This window comes from Saccopteryx bilineata, chromosome 2 (genome assembly GCF_036850765.1).
Source record: "Saccopteryx bilineata isolate mSacBil1 chromosome 2, mSacBil1_pri_phased_curated, whole genome shotgun sequence".
In the NCBI taxonomy this organism is placed as follows: Eukaryota; Metazoa; Chordata; class Mammalia; order Chiroptera; family Emballonuridae; genus Saccopteryx; species Saccopteryx bilineata.
The window spans coordinates 115,444,593-115,466,692 of NC_089491.1; the positions used below are offsets into that span (position 1 = coordinate 115,444,593).

Here is a 22,100-nt window from a genome sequence, read left to right on the forward strand (position 1 = left end):
TTTTTATAGTTGTTTTTGGCATTTGTGGTTCGAACATAACTGTATTGTATTTTTTAACAACTAAATGAATTCCACATGAAGAGAACTATGTATACTCACTCTCTCTCCTCTCCCTTGAAACCCACAGACGTCTTGCCGGAAATGCTTTGACATACATTCCCAAAGGAGCTTTTGCTGGGCTTTACAGTCTCAAAGTTCTGTAAGTAAACTGGGTGTTATTTGTTATATTTCTGACTTCAGTGGCAAATGGATGCCGAGTAACTTGTAAAGGCTGAGTTTCTCTAATAAGCTATTTGGAACCATGGGATAACTCATCTAAATTCAAGTCTACCTGTATTGGTACCATAGAACAATATTATATATACCTGGCTGGATTTCTGTGTGAAAAAAATTTCTCTCTCCTTAATATCTAAAATTGTTTGCCTCGAAATAATCAACTTACCAACTCAAACTTTTAAGAGTATTTTGATTTCCTTTTGTGTTATGAAATTGGGGAGAGTTTCTTGAATCATTTGGATCACCAAGTGAATAAATCACCATGATGCTAATGTAATGAAATCATGGCATCAGGCCATTTGCAAAGTTTGTTTCCTTATGAATAAGGATCGGCAAAAAAATAGCAAGTTTATGTTTTAATTGTGAATAGATGTGAAAAAGCCTAGTGATTGAGAAATGTTAATTCATTAAGACTTATAAAAATGAGTTTTCTTATTACTTAATGTTTGATTTCCCAATTTGTTTATCAAAAAACTTGTAATTATTGACTATCTCCTTCTTCTATTATCTATTGCTTAATTTTCGTTTTTGTTTTTTTTTTTTCATTTTTCTGAAGCTGGAAACAGGGAGAGACAGTCAGACAGACTCCCGCATGCGCCCGACCGGGATCCACCCAGCACGCCCACCAGGGGCGACGCTCTGCCCACCAGGGGGCGATGCTCTGCCCCTCCGGGGCGTCGCCATGTTGCGACCAGAGCTACTCTAGCGCCTGAGGCAGAGGCCACAGAGCCATCCCCAGCGCCCGGGCCATCTTTGCTCCAATGGAGCCTTGGCTGCGGGAGGGGAAGTGAGAGACAGAGAGGAAAGCGCGGCGGAGGGGTGGAGAAGCAAATGGGCACTTCTCCTGTGTGCCCTGGCCGGGAATCGAACCCGGGTCCTCCGCACGCTAGGCCGACGCTCTACCGCTGAGCCAACTGGCCAGGGCTATTGCTTAATTTTCTTTCAGTGTGGAGGGAAAAAAAAGAGGAACCTAGATAGAAAAAATAGATAACGCAAGTAGAAAGTCATAGCAGGAGAATTTTATCTCAGTGAAAATAGTCTGACTTTGTCCCCTTTCTTTGAGATAAAAGTTATAAACTCTATAAAGGCATTTGATATATTTCTTCTCAGTAGAAATTACATTTTATTCACCCCAGGGATATACAAGCTATTTAAAAAGCTGTCTTATTTAAATTTAATATTTGTTAAAGGTCAAATTCAACAGTAGAACCATTTTCGGTCTGCTTAGGTGACTAGGTTTGGTTCCCTTGGGCTTGAATTATTTTTGCTGTTAGGCAGAAATATTTTTGAATTGTCATATTGCCAAATCCTAATGTTAATTCATTATGTGGTAGAATTCTGAGTTATAGCACCAACTTCAATACACCTATATCTCTATGAACGCAGCAAAATATTTGGAACCATTTAAAATGCATCACATAAATTAAGTTTGAATAAGATAAATAAGGTGATTTTTTCCTGTGTCAACCTATGTACCACTGAGTATTTTAGATACTCATTAATTTAATTATCCTGAAACTGATCATTTTAATTCACTTAACAAAATATAAATCAGATATACTGAGCTACAGTGTATGTTCGTATGTGTGTGTCTGCATGTAAAGTTTATCTCTAGCCATCAAAATTATATGGAAATTCTGCATATATACCATAAACACATATAAATTATATAATATGAATATCTATGAATTAGATATACACAAGATATGATAATTATATAGAATTCTAATTTTACAATTTTGAATTCTCATGTTTGAATTACTCGTTTAGTATGAATGTTTTTATAACATTTTATCATTTTTAATTATATATTTCTAATTTTATTATACTACACTAAACATCCATGAAATTGGAGATGTTATCTGTCTTGGCCATTGGTCTATGCCAAACTCCTAGAACAGTACCTATAATCATGGTAGACAATCAAGAAATATTTGTTGAATAAATGACTCAGATCGATGACAAAGAGAGAACAAGGGGTTTCTAGACTTGTCAATGTTTCTTCATTTTGTCTGATGTAGACCTAATGCTCTATGTTTATGAATGCATTATCTGTTGCATTCTAAACAAAAAAATGTGGGCTTCTATCTGTGGCAGGTTTTATCAACCCAAAGTACTTCTACAATCATTTTGCTGCTTCCTATGGTGTGTTTTGCCGGAACACTTCAAAGAGCTTTGAATTAATCTGAATTAAAAATGAAAATTATAGGTTATCTCTCAAGTTTGTCATTTTACATGTAACTTTCCACCAGAAAAAAAATGAATGTAGTGTTTAGTTAGACACTCTCTCAATTTATCTTCTCCTAATTAACCATTGTCTCCTGTCTTTGGTACATCACGGGTTCAGCAAAGCCTGGTGAGTGTGATACTCAAAGTGGCATTGAACAAATTAGTCCTGGAAATACAATCAGTGATTAATAAGGGTGGTCCATGCCCTAAAGAGTTTATAATCCAGTAGTAGGTTGTAGGATCAAGGTGGTGGACCAAGACAGACAAATAGATGACTTCTAATTTTCCTAGAAAGTGGATCCAGAATTGTGTGTAAGGTACTGTGGAACTACAGAGGCTGGAAAGAATTTAGTCCAGTCTGATTATTAAGGTTCAGGTTCCTGCCTGACTAGGCGGTGGCACAGTGGATAGAGCATCAGACTGGGATGCGGAGAATTCAGGTTCAAAACCCTGAGGTCGCTGGCTTGAGTGCAGGCTCACCAGCTTAAATGCGGGATCGCTGGCTTAAGCGTGGGATCATAGACATGACCTCATGGTCGCTGGCTTGAGCCCAAGGTTGCTGGCTTGAGCAAGGGGTCACTCACTCTGCTGTAGCCCCCTAGTCAAGGCACACATGAGAATGCAATCAATGAACAACTAAGGTGCCACAACGAAGAATTGCTGCTTCTCATCTCTCTCCCTTCCTATCTGTCCTTCCCTAGCTGTCCCTCTCTCTGACCCTGTCTCTGTCAAAAAAAAAAAAAAGTTCAGGTTCCTAGGAGAGATATTTTCCCAAAGAGATAACCTATGAGCTGAATCTTGAAATGCAACTAGGAATTGGCCAGTCAAATAAGGTGGCTGACTGAGGGGACAATATGCACTGTCTCTTCTAAGTATTACATGATTTCTAACCACATATTCAGTTGAAAATGCTGTTAGTGCAGTTGAACAAATACCCCAAACATTACAAAACCATTAAAGATATATAACCATGGAAATATAAAACTTCTTAAAAATAATTATCATTAAATTTGCAGGAAAACATGAAACACAGAGCTCTCACTAAATTTTATCAACAAAGGTTGCTTTATAAATATTTTGTATTACGGGCTTTAAAATTTCTGGAGCAAAGTCTGTATTGTGACAGTTCTATAATGATTTACTTATTTGGGGGTGTCCTGTGGCTTTTTTGAAATCTTACTCTTCCAGTATCCAATTTCTCTGAGGGCAGCTTTGTGTATTTATTTATTTATTTATTTATTTATTTATTTATTTATTTATTTATTTCAGCCTTGATTCCCCATGGTATCTAGTGAGATATAGTCCTCAGGGCCTCTTGAAGTGCCAGAGACCAGTGTTAGCCTCTGCATATGATGGAATTAATAGAATTTTGAGATAGGATGAATGTTTTCTGTGATATTTTATTCCCATCTTGTCCTGTAAGAGAGAGAATTATTTTGATACTACCCATTGATAAGAAGCACTTATATGTGAGAATATCTATATCATACTTTCTCATTTCTCTACTACAACATCTATAAGTTGTCCTGGCATTTTGTATTTATTTTAATAAGGGTTCCTTTCCTTCTTTTTCTAATAATATATGTGTCATCTATGATACATTTTAACTTATTTGAGTTTTCTTTTTCTTTTTACTTTATTTTTTGTTAGAGAGACAGGAAGGGAGGGGAGGACAGAGATGAGAAGCATCAACTCATAGTTGCTTTACTATAGTTGTTCATTGGTTGCTTCTCATACATGTCTTGACAGAGGGGCAGGGGGGGTGCTCAAGCCAAGCCAGTGACCCCTTGCTCAAGCCAGCAACCTTGGGGTTTTGAACCAGGAACCATATCAATGATCCCATGCTCAAGCTAGCAACCCCGGCTCAAGCTGATGACCCTATGCTCAAGCCAACAAGCCTGCGCTCAAGCTGGCAACCTTGGGGTTTTGAACCAGGAACTTAGCATCCAGATCAATGCTCTATCTACTGCACCATGTACCACTACCGGTATGGCTTAACTGTTCTAGTGTCTGTCTCGACTTTTACTCTCATTTCCCTGTTCTTACACAGAGTAGCTTTTGATCATGTTAGTTCTCTCACACCAACATTATTTATTAAAAGTAGAGACAAACATCTGACTCATTCAGAAAAATGTCTCCTAGGGTAATCATATCTGAACATAACATCATGTATAAAGTAATATAGATATAGATATAGATATAGATATAGATATAGATATAGATATAGATATAGATATAGATATAGATATAGATATAGATATAGATATAGATATGTGTGTATATATATTACTTCATTATAAATTACTCATTTCTTTTTTATAATAAAGTTAGAGCAGTACATGATGTTGACATTTTTTGAAATGATGTCTGTAGATAGATTGTATTTTTATGAATTTTATCTAAGTATGATAGATGAAACATTATAAAATATTTATTATTAATGGGAGAATCCAATAGGGCTGAGAACCACAGAGCTAGAGGTAAAATGCTGAACAAGACAGACCTGTCCTTACCTTCATGGAAACTCTCAAATGTCTGATAAAGTCCTAAAGTCATGGGGAGAAAGAAATAACGGATTATATTGTAGCATGGTGAGAAAGATAATATAAAAGTAATTTTGTCTGGGGCCGTGACCAATATATGGAGAGTAAGGAGGGCATATGGTAAGGAGAAAGATAGTAGTAACACAGTCCATCAAGATGGACAATGAAGCCTTGGCTGGTTGGCTCAGTGATAGAGCATCGGCTGGCATGTGGAAGTCCCAGGATCAATTCCTGGGTAGGGCACACAGGAGAACTGACCATCTGCTACTCCACCCCTCCCTCCCTTTCTCTTCCCCTCCTGCAGCCATGGCTCAAATGGTTGGAGCAAGTTTGGCCTCAGGCACTGTGGATAGTACCATGGCCTTGTCTTAGGCACTAAAATAATTCAGTTGCCAAGCTTCGGAGCAGCAGCCCCAGATGGGCAGAGCATTGCCCAGTAGGGAGCTTGCTGAATGGATCCCGTCGGGGAGCATGTGAGAGTCTCTCTGCCTCCCTGCCTCTCACTTAATTAAAAAAGGGTGGGGGGGATGAACAATGAGGATAGCAACAGCCGTCCTTCACTAGGGCTGTTTCATATCCAAACTTGTTACCATGAGCTGTAGAAGCTAACTAATTTTTAAGATTATTATCCCTGTAAATATTGACCTTCATAAAAAATAAGTTAGACCCTGCCTGGGTGGCTTAGTGGATAAAGCGTCATCCCGGCCCCCTGAGGTCGCTGTTTTGATCTCAGGTCAGGGCACCTACAAAAAACAACCAATGAGTACACAACTAAATGGAACAACTAAGTGAAACAGTGAGTTGATACTTCTCTCTCTCTCTCTCTCTCAAATCAATATGCAAATTAGAAAGAAAAATAAATTATTGGTTCTGTATTCCAAAACATCCAGTCCAGTGGGATTCTGAACCAGGCAATATTCCCAACAAAGGTTCCTTTTCTTGTATAGGCTATTTGGTCAAGGCAAGTGTACCAGCACCAAAGCTACATAGAGGTGATGGGTAAAACTAACCACAGAAGGGTCACAATTAGCCAAAATTTTCTCATTCCCACATAGGCCCAGCATAGAGCATTGATAGTTACTTGATACCTAAACATGGGACAATTAGGCAGAAGGAATACCTAAGGATCAAGCCATCATTTGTTACAAAGTTCCCTTTTGACATATTACTCATCTCATTCTGCTTCACTCACTGTCCATATTCTTATTTAGTCCTGTTGCCTAAACAGATAACCCAAAAATTGTACTGTTAGAGTAGTGTGGGTGAGTGGTATGGAAGAGTGGATATTTTAAAGCTCCTCAGGGAAAAAAAATTAAGAAACTATGAAGTCATCCTTTGTCTCTGGAGAAAGCATTTCATTTTCTTTTCTTCCCCATATATGAATGAAAAAAAATGAAGTTCTAAGTAGCTAAACTCATATTCAATTCATGTACATTCTGCTTGTATTCAATGTATTGAATAACAGCGTATTTGCAAAAGAATTCAGCAGCCATGTTGGGAATGCTTCCTGTTTTAATTGCACTCCACGGTGCTATAAACCCTTTAATTGTTTTGTCTCCCACTGGAATAGCTCAAACAAAAATAGAATTTTCTAATTAACTCACCGGAGACTTATAAGGATGTAATGGAGATAACTTGCTCATGTTTTGTCATTTGAAAGTAATTAAACAAAAGTTCTTTATATAAGGAATGACCAGGACTTAAACTTTTTTTTTGTAAAGTATATTTTTGGCATTTTACTGGTAGAAGTAGTTGAAAATTAAATTATTGGAAGGTAAGAGTAGCTTTAAAAGTTATCATTAATAAAGTTGTTTGTTTCATTTTCTGAAGCCAGATGTATAAAGCTACTGAGAAATTTTGCAGCTATTCAATGAAGGAAAACCATCTAAATAGCTACTATCCTCTACTCCAATTTTACAATATTTTAAGAAGATCATATTTTAATAGTTTCAGGGTTTGGTTAGCAAAGCATAGAACAATTCAATACACTATACCAGTAATATACTACTTACAAAGTTTAGACATTAAGTTTATTATCTGTATTTTATCATTTAAATTATCACACAATAATGAATGACTTAGAATACATTTCTATAAAGTTAAAATTATATAATATATTTAAACTGCTTGGAAAAGTCTTAAATAGCATATAAATGTAAAGTTTTAATGTTCGAGTAAAGTATGCAAAATATAGAATTCAAGTTACAATTTTTATGACTCCCTAACTGGTCAGTGAAGTATGAGATCTTCCTGAAACTTGACTTTGTTTGTAAGGAATTAATAAATTATAAGACTCTTGATTTATGAAATTTTATGGTTCACTTCAAGTTTAATATAATTAAATTATTTGAGTAAAACTATTGGAATACAGGTCACGCAATTATATTCCTTAAAAAACAGAATCTCAGCCATGGTGAGAAAAGCATAAATTTTATGACCTCCAGATATTTTTCACATCTTATTTGTATATGACCTAATAATATTTGCATATGTGAAAGTATAATAAACACCTTTATATTTCAATCCTCAAACATCTTATTAATCAGATATTATTCTAATCCCATGAAATATCAAGAGTCAGGGAAGTTAGATGATTTGTTTATCAAGACTTAAAACTTAGGGACTATCTTCAAGTTCAATGTAGCCTCAAGTTCATGTGAAAATATTCTATCTGAAACAGCATAGCATACAGTGGTTCTCAGTGTGTGGTGCCTTGCTCAGCAACAAGGACATCACTTAGGAGTTTGTTAAAAATGCAAATTCTCTGGCCCCTACCCCGACCTATTGAACCAAAAACTTTATTCAGCAAACTGTGACTTAAGTAACCTTTCAATGGATTCTGCTGAACACTAAAGTTTGAGAACCACTGGCATAGATTTGGTTGTTGCTGCTGCTATTATTGTTGCTGCTGATGATTTTATTTTCCCAATTAAAATGTTACCATTCAGTACAGTCTCACTCTATTTATTAGGTTTGAGAAAGGGCCAGTTCACAGAAAAAGGGCCAATCTTTGTTGAATGCTTACTCTGCAGCAGATACTGTTCTATAATATGCTTTCTCTCATTGGATGGTTACAATGCGCCCTGGGGGGTATTATTACTGGTCACTGAGACAGGGAGCGATTGAGTGATCAGCCTCAAGTCACACTGCTAGTGACAAGAAAGAGATGTTCAGATTCAATAACCCATGCTCCATGGGTATGACCCATACCTTAGTCATACAACCTGAGAATTTGCACATTCAGCAAATACTCCTCAAAGTTAGACATAAGTGGAGCTGAATCCCAGCTAGTCATCTAATGGAAAGAAACTTCAATTGTGGGGATGAGGGAAGTAGGCAACTTGTATCTGACATCCAAATATAAGTTTGTGACCTAATAAGCAAAAAATTTTCTTTAAAATATTTACTTTCCTAAAATAGTCTTATACCTCTGACGAGTGGTTGCAAAATTATTGTGTTATTTTATGAATATGGTAGCAAAATATAAAGAATCTAATGGGAATTCTTTCCATACTATTTACCCACTAGCAATGAGATATATTATATATATATATAGATATATATTTGTGACAGAGACAGAGAGAGTCAGAGAGAGGGACAGATAGGGACAGACAGACAGGAAGGGAGAGAAATGAGAAGCATCAGCTCTTTATTGCAGCACCTTAGTTGTTTACTGATTGCTTTCTCATATGTGCCTTGACCAGGGAGCTACAGTAGACTGAGTGACCCCTTGCTTGAGCTAGCAACCGTGGGCTCAAGCTGGTGAGCTTTGCTCAAACCAGATGAGTTGCTCATGAGGTTGAGACCCAGATGAGCAACCTCAGGGTCTCAAACCTGGGTCCTCCGCGTCCCAGTCAAACACTTTATCCACTGCACCACCTCCTGGTCAGGCAGCAATAATATATTTTTATTGCATCGTTGCCAGGTGTTTTCATTAGGTAGGTAGTCCCCGTGTTCTGAAAAGAATTGTTGAACTTAAGTGAGAAAAAGTGCAAGTACTTCACAAAAAGAATGTAATTTATATCAAAGTATGACCATGAATAAGAAGGAAAAAGATATTTAATAGCCTCCTACTTACCCTTATTTCCATTTTGTCTAAGCTATAAAGTCCTTATTCATAAAAATCTATATAGTCACCAAAGTAATTCTTTAAAAACACAAATAAAATTACATCATTTCCCAATTAAACCCTTCAAACAGAGTTTCTCATCACACTTAAAAAAAAATGTTGCCTGACCAGGTGGTGGCGCAGTGGATAGAGCATCAGACTGGGATGCAGAAGACCCAGGTTCGAGACCCTGAGGTCGCCAGCTTGAGCTTGGGCTCATCTGGTTTGAGCAAGAGCTCACCAGCTTGGACCCAAGGTCGCTGGCTCAAGCAAAGGGTTACTTGGTCTGCTGAAGGCCCACGTCAAGGCACATATGAGAAAGCAATCAATGAACAACTAAGGTGTCGCAACGCAAAATGGAAAACTAATGATTGGTGCTTCTCATCTCTCTGTCCCTGTCTAGCCCTCTCTCTGACTCTCTCTCTCTGTCAAAAAAAAAAAATGTTATCGTGGCCAGCAAGTCCTCCATGAGATGACCTCAGGTTCTCTCTCCCAATCTCTTGCTCTCACTCATTTCTCCTTAATCACAACCGATCCTTTGCTGCTCCTTTAGCAAGTAAAGCAAGTTCCAACCTCAGGACCTTTGCACTTGCTCTTCCCACTTCCTCAGTAGCTCCTCCCAGATATTCACATGTTTTGCCTTGGTCTCTATTCAAATATCAGCTCCTAAGAGAAACCTTCCATGACCACCTTTAAAGTAAAAGTCTCACTCTTTGTTACCATTTATCCCAACTCCACATTTTGTTTTTTATTCATAGTACTTATCACCTGTCTCATGTTATATACTCATTCATTAATTTTAATTATCTATTGGTCCCATGGGAATCTAAACTCCCTAAGAGCCAAAGGTTTGTCTTAGGCTCTCCTGTTTATCTGACACCTAGAAAAGTGCCCGACACTGCTATAGTCAGTTACTGTTAATTGTTAACTTTCTTTAATACTTTTTTATTTGTTTTAATGTGCAGTATGCTGCAGAATAATCACCTAAGGCAGGTACCCATGGAAGCTCTACAGAATCTGCGAAGCCTTCAATCCCTGTAAGTATAGTTGAAATTGTAACATGTTCTCAAGATCAATTTGAGAAAGAGCACTTAACCTTTTGAGTAGTGCAGGGGTCGGGAACCTTTTTGGCTGAGAGAGCCATGAACACCACATATTTCTTTTTTTTTTTTTTTCTTTTTTTTTTTTTTCATTTTTCTGAAGCTGGAAACAGGGAGAGACAGTCAGACAGACTCCCGCATGCGCCCCACCGGGATCCACCCGGCACGCCCACCAGGGGCAACGCCCTGCCCACCAGAGGGCGATGCTCTGCCCATCCTGGGCGTTGCCATGTTGCGACCAGAGCCACTCTAGCGCCTGAGACAGAGGCCACAGAGGCATCCCCAGCACCCGGGCCATCTTTGCTCCAATGGAGCCTTGGCTGAGGGAGGGGAAGAGAGAGATAGAGAGGAAAGCGCGTCGGAGGGGTGGAGAAGCAAATGGGTGCTTCTCCTGTGTGCCCTGGCCGGGAATCAAACCCGGGTCCTCCACACGCTAGGCCGACGCTCTACCGCTGAGCCAACCGGCCAGGGCCTGAACGCCACATATTTTAAAATGTAATTCCGTGCCTGACCAGGAGGTGGCACAGTGGATAGAGCGTCGGACTGGGATGCGAAAGGACCCAGGTTCGAGACCCCGAGGTCGCCAGCTTGAGTGCAGACTCATCTGGTTTGAGCAAAGCTCACCAGCTTGGACCCAAGGTCACTGGCTCAAGCGAGGGGTTACTCGGTCTGCTGAAGGCCCGCAGTCAAGGCACATATGAGAAAGCAATCAATGAACAACTAAGGTGTTGCAACACGCAATGAAAACTAATGATTGATGCTTCTCATCTCTCTCCGTTCCTGTCTGTTTGTTCCTGTCTATCCCTCTCTCTGACTCACTCACTGTCTCTGTAAATAAATAAATAAATAAATAAATAAATAAATAAATAAATATTTTAAATGTAATTCCGGCCTGACCAGGCGGTGGCACAGTAGATAGAGCGTTGGACTGGGATGCAGAATGACCCAGGCTCGAGACCCTGAGGTCACCAGCTTGAGTGAGAGCTCATCTGGCTTGAGCAAAAAAAAGCTCACTAGCTTGGACCCAAGGTCACTGTCTCGAGCAAGGGGTCACTTGGTCTGCTGAAGGCCCGCGGTCAAGGCACATATGAGAAAGCAATCAATGAACAACTAAGGCACCGCAACGAAAAACTGATGATTGATGCTTCTCATCTCTCTCCGTTCCTGTCTGTCTGTCCCTATCTATCATTCTCTCTGACTCTCTCTCTCTGTTCCTGTAAAACAAACAAACAAACAAACAAACAAAAACCTGGGCTTGTCTGGCCAAGGCACATATGGGAGTTGATGCTTCCTGCTCCTCCCCCATATTCCCTCTCTCTCTCTCTCTCTCTCTCTCTCAATCCTCTCTAAAATAAATAAATAAATAAAATCTTAAAATGTAATTCCGTGAGAGGCATACAACAACCAGTGTACGTTATGCATTATCCAATAAAAATTTGGTGTTGTCCCAGAGGACAGCTGTGATTGGCTCCAGGTACCCGCAACCATGAACATGAGCGGTAGGAAATGAATGAATTGTAATAGATGAGAATGTTTTATATTTTTAACGTTATTATTTTTTTTATTAAAGATTTGTCTGCAAGCCAGATGCAGCCATCGAAAGAGCCACATCTGGCTCGCGAGCCATAGGTTCCCGACCCCTGGAATAGCGAGGTTTCTGTTAACCCTTTGAGCGAGGACATACATGAATGTTAATACTACTCAAAGAGTTAAATGTCCACATGACCATTTCAGTAAATAAGTCATGAAAGACAGTTTTCATTAGAGTAGCAGTTCTTCACATCCTCATTAAACAGTATGTGTGGGAGGGACTAGAGTTGGAGCTTTGGGTTTCAGCACAGAGACTTACTCATAACACTCTGGTCAAAAGCCTCTTCTACATGCTCCCAGGACATACCTGTACTTACAGGATCTTGTCCTATATTCCTCCACCATTTGAAGTTCCTGAATCCGTATCAGGAATATTACTTTCTCCTTTTATCTAGAAAAACGGGTGTCACAATCTAGACATTTTGGCATCTTCAATTTATCCTGTTTGTCATTTTTTTTTTAGATAATTTGAGCTGCCTTATAATGAAATTTGCTGAGTTAAAGAAAGAGTTAATTTTTTAAGTTCTGCACGTACATCAGGGATTCTCAAATCAATAAGCTAAGATCTAATAGTATATCTTAAAGCTTTACCGCACAGTGTTACAAACCAAGAGCTTCCCCATCACCACACACAGACATTCAACCAATCCCACAGATACACACACACCCCTCAGTTTCACACATCACACAGAGATGCACAGACACACACACCACATAGAGACACTGACACACGAACATCCACAGCAGTGGTATTGGTGTTCCCCTACTCTGAATCCACAAACTTTTCATCAGGAGTTTCCACCCTCCACTAATTAAAAACCTCTGAGTAAATAAAAATTAGTTATCAGATGTTTTGGACCTTGGCTTGTAAACAATTGTTTATAGTGACTATTTGGCAAGACTATGCCACCAGTATTTGGTCAACAAATCTCTATTCATCAGCACGTGTAAGTGTTTACAATGTATTGCATGATTTCCAATATACACGTGTGTAATATACATTCTCAACTTACTCACACGGGAGGTCCTCATCTGTCAAACAAAATACTGGCTTCTGGTCTAGAATGATGAGGGAGATAAATGCATAAGAAAGCCAAATAAATACTGCAGACTCGTTTAAAATCATTGTAAAAAGCCCACCAGTTAATAATTATACATCGTTTGCTTAATGCCTTTTATTGAGGTGACACGAGAGAAGGAGGAACGTGAGATCTAGAGATGATACTTTCTTCCTTTGATCTTTTTTTTTTTTAATGAAAGCAAATCTGTGCTTCAGACCATTTTAAGCTTTTCACTCCAGTCAAACAAAGTGACTTCCTAGGTTTTCACCATCCTATAGATAAACAAGCCCACAAGGGTCCCTTTGTGGCATGGGACAGGCCTGTTGCATTTTCAGGAGCTCCTTAATGACATAACAGTATCACTCCTCCTTTGTTGCACAAGCCTTTTCCTGAAGGAGAGAAGCAGGCAGAGAAGCCAACCGCTCTCCAGTTGGGTTGTCTGTGGAAGGGCACGGGGTCTAGTGGCTGAATGGAAAGCGAGATAATAGCGGTGGCCAATAGGAACTTTAAACAGCTGTGAGGCAGGCAGAAGATAGAAGGATAAGAGTTTGTAACCAAAAGCCACTATCAGCTGAAAGAAGATCACAACCAGAACACACACAGAAGTGAACTCTTTGAGGAAAAGAAAACCATGAATCTTTTGTTCGCTCGAACTGGGTGGTGCCTCTCTGATAAAGGTGTTCAGATTTAGTTTCTTACCGTCTAGATATTTACTATTCACCAGGTGTCTCTTGCATTGGGTTTCTGGTTCACAAAAACAATTACCTTTGAAACTTTATAACTATGTGTTCCCTGTAAAAAAGCCAAGGGTTAACTTTCTAGTATGACGCTTATCACATCCAAACGGAGGCATCTAGATGGACATTTGGCCCGCAGGGCATGCCGGATCCTATCGGCTGCTATGTCGTGTTTGTCTGGGGTCCCTTCACCCAGCGCGGACAGACCTGTGTGAGGTGCTGAACGTTGGCAGACTGTGCTGCCATGCCCTTTTTCTCACTGACATTTTCTTAAGCTGATTTGATACAAAAATTAAGATTTGACAAAAAAGCATAGACTTAACTACCAACCACACAGACACCAAATGGTACCAACGAAAGGAGCCCCTTACCCAGTGTGCAGGTTTGGGCAACAGTTAGCCCCTTTAAAATTTTACTATTGTTCCAGATTCAAGGTGTTTAATAGTATTTCTCCTGCTTCCTTTAAGCATTACTTTTGAGTCTACCAGTCATTCCAAACGTGCCATACGTAAGCTTTCGTGCTACTTCCATATCAGTGTGAGTAAGGAGGAGGGTGAGACCCATCTCATCCATGCTGCCAACACCTGGGAGACCTCTATTCAGTTACCCAGCTTTTCTGGGACTGCAGCAACCCTTGTACCTTCACCCTTTATCTAATAGCTCCTCTTATTTTCTCTTTTCCCTGAATTCACTCTATTTTTCTCGCCATTATTATTTTCCTTGTATTACACATGCACTCTCTAAGGGGCAGTGCCACCCTGCTCCGGGCAGTGAGTGCATCACCCCTAACTACTTACCTGGCTTTGTATCTTCTGAAGGAGGGCTTCTCAGCCCCGGCTGCACAGGAGACTCATCTGGAGTATCCCCAAGCTGAGGCTGCACCCCAGAACAATTCAATGCAAATGTTAGTGTTTTCTGACTGGTGTAATTACATAGTTGAACTCTTCTTAAATAAAGATTGGGGAAACTAGTGTCCTAAGCATTCTTTCAGATGATATGTAGATAGTTCCTGAACTCTTTTTTTTTTTTTTTTTTTTTTTTTTTTTTTTAAGGGAGAGGCCGGAGGCAGGGAGGCAGAAACAGACTGCCACATGCTCCTCAATGGGGAGCCACCCTGCAAGGTCCCTGTGGGGCAATACTCTGCCTATCTGGGGCCGCTGCTTCCTTGCTCAGCAACCGAGTTATTTCCAGGGCAAAATTGCTCCAACCGTTTGAACCATGTCTGCGGGGAGAGGGGGATGGAGAAGCAGATGCTCGCTTCTTCTGTGTGCCATGACCAGTAATCGAACCCAGGACTCTCTATAGCTGAGCAAACCGGCCAGGGTCCTGAACTGTTTTTAAACAGGAAATAATAACAAAATCCACACTTTGCCATTCAGTATGAACTTGAAGTGTACTTAGAATATGAACTGAAAGTCAGGATTGCCTTGTTTGTGTTTAATTGAAACAGCCCTGCCTATTAATTCTACTGACAACCTGTGGCAGGTAAAGTTAGTTAGACCACTTGCTATATTACCAGATATTCAAATATCGGCCAACAGCATCAGCACTTCCTAAGATATGCAGAACCTTGAGCCTCATCTCTGTCTCACTTAATTAGAAACTTGTTTTAACAAAATTCTCAGGTGACTTGTATAGCCAATGCATTTGAAAAATCAAATGTTTTAGTGTTCTGTGATACTAATTATGTGGCCTACAGACCAAAAATGATTGAGAACTACTGAACTAGATCATTGGTGTACTTTGCTCCACTCATATAGACTTGGTTTCATTGAGTACAGTTTAAGAAACTTGATATATTGAAATTGGTAACACTGCTGTGAGGAAGAAACAGATTGTACTCATGTTTCAAGAGATGTAATTTTCCATTTATTCCGCATAAACAAAAGATATTTTTGCTTTGTGCATAATGAAAACAGATCTGTTAACTCTCTCCTGATGCTTACGAATTGCTCAGCTAAAAACTCAGAGGGCAAGCCCATGTGCTAGAGCCCAGTATCCTAGAGCCAGCCTTGTATAATGTGCACATTTGGCTTCTGACATGGATATGACTGCCCGTCACCAACTGGATTTTTGTAATGTAATCAAACGTAACTTAATTTCCTTTCTGTTTTTTGGAAGGGAATAGGAAATGTAATCAGAATTCACAGCGAGTTGTATTTCACCAAGAAACTTTCGGCATTATAGTCATTTCAGGACGAGAGTCCAATTACAGTGATTGAATGGAAACTCAGAATTTAACCTTTCCGTACCCTCACACCTTGTATTAATAGTTAAGAAACTGAGCTATAAAAAAATTTTTGCTTCATGTTCTGATAGTCATTAGTGATGTTTAAGCATGTCATTGATGAAGTTCAAGACGGTCAAAGAAAATGACATATCCCATTAACCAGAGTATCATTCAATGCTTGTTGGTTTTTATTCCAAGTCTACACTGCCAAAGGTAATTGGGGAGTATGCACAATCACAAAAAGAATAGTTTGGTAGATAGAGAATGAAAGGAGAACAAAGCATATCTTCAGTACTATCTCTATTCTCCAATTAGCTAATATTCACCTTCAGAGTATAGGATTACCATTTAAAATCTAAGAAGAAGGTATAATTTCCACCTGGAATATGATCTGCCCATGCTTCTTATTATGATTCTGGTTTCAGGGCTATAGACCCCACCGCTGGACCTGTGAACTGTCAGTCACTTCACCCAGTCTCTTTATATAATAATAAGGTATTGCTGATAATAGTCCAAAAAGAGTAAGCAAGAGGAATGGGTGAGGAGGAAGCGGAGGGACACACAATGCTGAACAGAAAGTAAAGCAAGCCTAGAACCAGCAGTGGTTTTCTCCCTGTAATATCCAGACGCCTATTGGGTTTCCAACCCAGGATAAAGACTGGAAAGGAAGTAACAGAAGACAAAGAGGTGTGAACAGACAAAAAGAAAGCAAGTGAGGTAGCCAAGAGGATAACTTAAAAGATCAAAGGGTTTTTGGTTTTTTCAGTTTTTTCGGGGTTTTTTAAGTGAGAGAGACAGACAGAGAGACAGACAGACAGGAAGGGAGAGAGATGAGAAGTATCAATTCTTTATTGCAGCTCCTTAGTTCATTGATGGCTTTCTCATATGTGCCTTGACCGGAAGCTCCAGCAGAGCGAGTGACCCCTTGTTCAAGCCAGTGACCTTGGACTCACACCAGCGACCTTGGGCTTCAAGCCAGAGACCTTTGGGCTCAAGCCAACGACCATGTAGTGATGTCCTTGATCCCACACTCAAGCCCGTGACCCTGTGCTCAAACCGAATGAGCCTGCGCTCAAGCCAGTGACCTAGGGCTTCAAACCTGGGTCTTCAGCATCCCAGGCCGATGTTCTAGCCACTGCACAACTGCCTGGTCATGGTTAAGAGTGTTTTGTTTTTTTTTAAAAAAAAAAAAAAAGGAATGGTGTTAGTATTAGAGACATTATTCCATCCACTGAAATCCTCTCCAGAAAGAAAAATTACAAGCCTGCTTAATAAAAATACACCACAATTTTGCTTTGTTTTGTTTTTATCGAAATAGTGCCAGCCTTTTTTGTGGGATAGAAGTGGACTTAGAAGTTCTGGCAGTCAAGGGTTTTGTCTGTCACACTGAGTTCACTTCATAGAACCAAGCACAAACCAGCACCCGGTGAGCTGTTATGAGGAGGAGGAGTTTGGCCTTGTCCCCAACCTCATTTAAACATTAGAAGAAAGTTATTTTCAGACGCAAAGCCCTTTCTACGCAATGTTTACAAGAAACAAGTTCAAATTAGAGCGTTGTCCTCAGAATCACATATGAAAAAAAATGTAAATACTTCCTACAAGAGCTCATGCATGAAAGATCCCTATATCAGGTTATCTGCCAGCGCTATGATAAATCACACTCACGGCAGTCAGAGTGAACAGGCAAATACCTAAAAGAGAACATGGATGTTGTGGACGGAGAAGTAAAATAAACTTCTTTTAGCCTGGTGAGGTGAAATGAAGGTTAACTTCGGAAAGTAGATTAAACTCTTTGTAAAAGCTAGGGGGTGGCAGCTATGGGAAGGCACATTGTGAATGGGGCAGTGTTTCCCCCTTTTCAGGATAGATGGGGTCTGTGATGAATTGTGAAAAGGCACAACAAAAAGCAGTAGAGTATGGGAACATTGCAAGAATAAACTCAAAATGTGGAGCTGATTAAACCGCACGGTTATAAGAGCTGCAGCCAGGCCCTGGCTGGTGACTCAGTGCATAGAGTGTTGTCCTGGAGCACAGAGGTTACAGGTTCAATCCCCTGTCAGGGCACATATGAAAAGCAACCAGTGAGTGCACAACTAATGGAACAACTAAGTGAAACAACGAATTGATGCTCCTCTCTTTCTCTCTCTCTCTCTCTCTACCCCCTCTCAAATCAACGAGGGGAAAAATTCTAAGTAAAAAAATAAAAGCTGCAACCACCGATATTTATTAAGCACCTTTCCCTGCATCATCCCACTTCATCCTTGCAGCGACCTTAGTGATGAGGAAGCAAAAAGCTCAGAGAGGTTAATTGACCTTCTCAAGGTCACAAAGCTTGTAACGGAGTCAGGCCAATGAGTCTGGAACAGGGGTCCCCAAACTTTTTACACAGGGGGCCAGTGCACTGTCCCTCAGACTGTTGGAGGGCCAGACTATTAAAAAAAAACTATGAACAAATCTCTATGCACACTGCGCATATCTTATTTTAAAATAAAACAAAACAAAAACAAATACAATATTTAAAATAAAGAACAAATAAATTTAAATCAACAAACTGACCAGTATTTCAATAGGAACTATGGGCCTGCTTTTGGCTAATGAGATGGTCAATGTCCGGTTCCATATTTGTCACTGCTAGCCATAACAAGTGATATGATGCATTTCCGGAGCCGTGATGCGTGTGTCCCGCGTCACCAGAAGTAGTACTGTACGTGAGCGACACTGCTCTCACTGACCACCAATGAAAGACATGCCCCTTCCGGAAGTGTGGTGGGGGCAGATAAATGGCCTCAGGGGGCCACATGTGGCCCGTGGGCTGTAGTTTGGGGACCCCTGGTCTGGAATAAGAATTCTGGTGTTTCTGGCTCCAAGATGTGCCCATTTTCCCACTGCACTATGTTGCCTCCCCCAGGGGGGCCCTTGAGGAGAACAGGCACACAGAATGCACTGATGCCAGGGAGAAGAAGGTGCTGAAGGAAACACATGCTCCTCCAAACAGGCTTGGGAAGGTTTGCAGAAAGACAAGTTGTGTGCTTCAGAACAGAAATAAACACATTGAAGAAGAGACGGCAACAATATTTTTTATAGTATGGCCTGGTTAGTGTTTTGCTTTTTTAGTGTTTCCCTCTGCATTTGGTTGTTTGATCCTTCATTACCTCTAAGACAGAACTTGACTCTGCTTTCCTGATGAAGAAACTATAAGTGAGAAAGGGTATATTGTCTCCGTTGCAAAGGTAAAAGTTAACAAAGACAAGAGGGACAGGTATTTCAGACAAAGGGAACTGCATGTGCGAAATCTTGTGGAGTAGGGATTGGGATGGGGGGTGGGAGCTGACACATGAAGAAACAGAAGGAAGGTCACTGTGGTTGAAGCAGGAGGAGTGAGGTGGGGAGAAGTGAACAAAGAGCCTAGTGAGGCAGGTGCAGCCCAGTTCCCGGGAAAGCCATTAAGAACATGTCAAGAATGTTAGTCTTTATTGTAAAAGCAGTGGGAACCCACTGGAGGGTTTTAGGCAGGAAAGGGCAGGGTCAGATCTGGATTACCGAAACTATCTAAGAGAGAAAGGAAAACTTGGTCAGGATGCAGCAGTGGAGATGAAGCAAGACAGATGGATTTGGGAAATATTTAGATGGAATTACTTGTATATTGGTAATGAATTATCTATGAAGAATGAAAAAAGAAGAGATATGAAGGATGATTCCTGAGTGGTTTATGTAAGCATATGATTAATGAGCCTATCGCTGAGATAGGAAACACTGGTAGAGGACTACATCTGGGGAGGGTGGGGGAAAAGATAATGACTTTGGTCTTAAACAGGTTTGAAGAGGAATGACTAAGTAGAGGTTACATATAGACAGCTTGAAATCCAGACCTGGACCTGAAATGAAAGTGAAATTTAAGTTAGGTCCTCCTACCATGCGTTTCCCTTCGCCTAACACTTCATTGGAATGATCTGGTTATCTGACTACCCTGTAGAAAACACATCCCATAAAGGTTGGGACCATGTCTGCCTGGCTTACGGCTAGATCTCTCACAGCAGGGACAGCACCTAGGCAAAGAAAGCACTCAAGAAATACCTGCCGAACTAAATGAAGCCTTCATCTCTCAGTGCTGTTCCAAACTGCTGCTTAGGACCAGCTAGTCTCCCCCAGTTTGACTGAAGCCTGGATTCTCTGATCTCCAGGCTGCACACTTATCTCGGCACCCTGGCTTTTGCTACCTGCCCTTCCTGAGATGAGAGTTGGATCCTAGCGGTTTCTTCAAGGAGTTTGGGGTTGATCCATCTACAAGAATTAACTTTCCCATTGTCTTAGCTAAGGACTTTCTACTTTGAGAATAAGGTTCAGGACATAATATTAAGTCTTAGAGGGTTGATGCCATTTAGATAGGCCGGAGGTAGGATATGCCCATGAACTGAAGGCCCGGAAGTATTGTGGGAAGGACGTGACTGAGACAGAGAAATAAGAGAGAAGTTCGGCTAATAAGGTGGATGGAAAGATGTGAATCAGAATGGGAAGTTTGGGTGAAAGGAATGGTCATGTGGAAGAACTAAGGACTCCTAACAGGGGAATGACCTAAAATACAATCTCAGGGAGGCTAATCTGGCAGCAGCCTACAGGATTAATTGAAGAGATAAGAGATCAAAGGCAAAAGGACCAGCTCAGAGGCTGTTGCTGTAACACAGGTGTGAAGAGATAAGAGTCTGAACTAGACAGTGGAAATGGAGAGTCTCCGAGATGAAGATAAACGGAGAGCCCTGGTGAATGATTGGCTGGAAAGCAATGGAAGATTCAAAACTGACCCCCAGCTTTCCAACGCTGGTGGTACCTGGGAAGCTACCGGTCGGTGCCCCTGACGAAAAGATCTTTGTTTTCTATGGAGAAAAATGAAACTGAAGAAGTTCATGCTCATGTTACTTCAGCTATCGATTATCTATGTTATAAAATTCACAGCAGTGGTGACCTCTGAGAACTGAACAACTTCATGTAAAGTGACTTTAAAATAAATTTCTCTCAGGACTCTTGCACTCCCCAGTGACGCCAGAGAGACAGAGGTTCGGTTCAGCTGGGACTTCATCTGACTGTTGGTCAAGCCAGCTGACTAGTCTCAAAATTACTGCACTTCAGCGAACCTGCTGACTTAATCTCTCCCCAAACTGGAAAAGTGGGAAGAAACTTTTTTACCTTTTCAGAGATAAGTCTAAAGCAATAATTTATCTTCCTGGTTTACATTATGTTTACCAACAAATAATACAGAAAAATAATAGAAAAACAAAAGCAGAAATCCCCACATAAGCATTCATGATGTTTATATATATTCATATACTAAATATCTTCCTAGGAGGTGGGTGGGAAATTTCATTAAAATTTCACATTGTGTCCACTTCATAAATTTTTTTTTTAAAAAAAACAATACTAACAACAAAAGTGACTCATAATATAATGAAGAATTTATATATATCAATATGAATTCAATTTGTAAGAATTCATATAGGTAAAATTCTATTCTAATAGTATTATCATACTGATCTTCTGACTCTAATGATCCATTGGTCCCAATGCAATAACATTTCACCGTAGCAAAGACTTAAGGCACCTTGTGGAACTGTATTATACACAGGCTTAGAACTACATGATTTTATTCCATAGCAAAATGAATAATAACTGACCTGTGGTGGCGCAGTGGATAAAGCGTCGACCTGGAAATGCTGAGGTCGCCAGTTCAAAACCCTGGGCTTACCTGGTCAAGGCACATATGGGAGTTGATGCTTCCTGCTCCTCCCCCCTTCTCTCTCTCTGTCTCTCTCTCTCCTCTCTCTCCCTTTCTGTCTCTCTCCCTCTCTGTCTCCTCTCTAAAAAAAAAATAAAAATGAATAAATAAAATAATTTTAAAAAAAATGAATAATAACTGAAATGCTTTTCTTTCCAAAGGTTTTATAAAGGGACTGGGGTCTTTTGACTGTTACTGAATTGTTCAAAATGGTCTCACAAAATATACAAATGTCTGTATAAGAGAGTTGGTCATTTCTTTAAAACTTACAAAGAAAAATGTTTATCTAAATATAAAATAGCGATGTCAGTCAGGAAGATGCCACGATGCAAAATTTAAAAGAACCCTCATTTATTAAAAAGAACCTTCTTAAGCTATTATACCTGCAGCTGCAACATTCTTCACACCTTTGCTTTTTTCCTCTAGTCATTCATGTTAATAATTGACATTATTACAGTC

General features: G+C 40.0%; 1 protein-coding gene across 1 annotated transcript in view; it reads left to right on the forward strand.

The window, feature by feature from the left end:
* LGR5 (leucine rich repeat containing G protein-coupled receptor 5) overlaps nt 1-22,100 on the forward strand; it is a 146,145-nt gene that overhangs the window by 80,590 nt on the left and 43,455 nt on the right. Inside the window, exons 3-4 of the mRNA XM_066257668.1 lie at nt 128-199; nt 10,122-10,193. Coding sequence (XP_066113765.1) covers nt 128-199; nt 10,122-10,193 — 144 coding nt within the window. The remainder of the gene's footprint in view (nt 1-127; nt 200-10,121; nt 10,194-22,100) is intronic.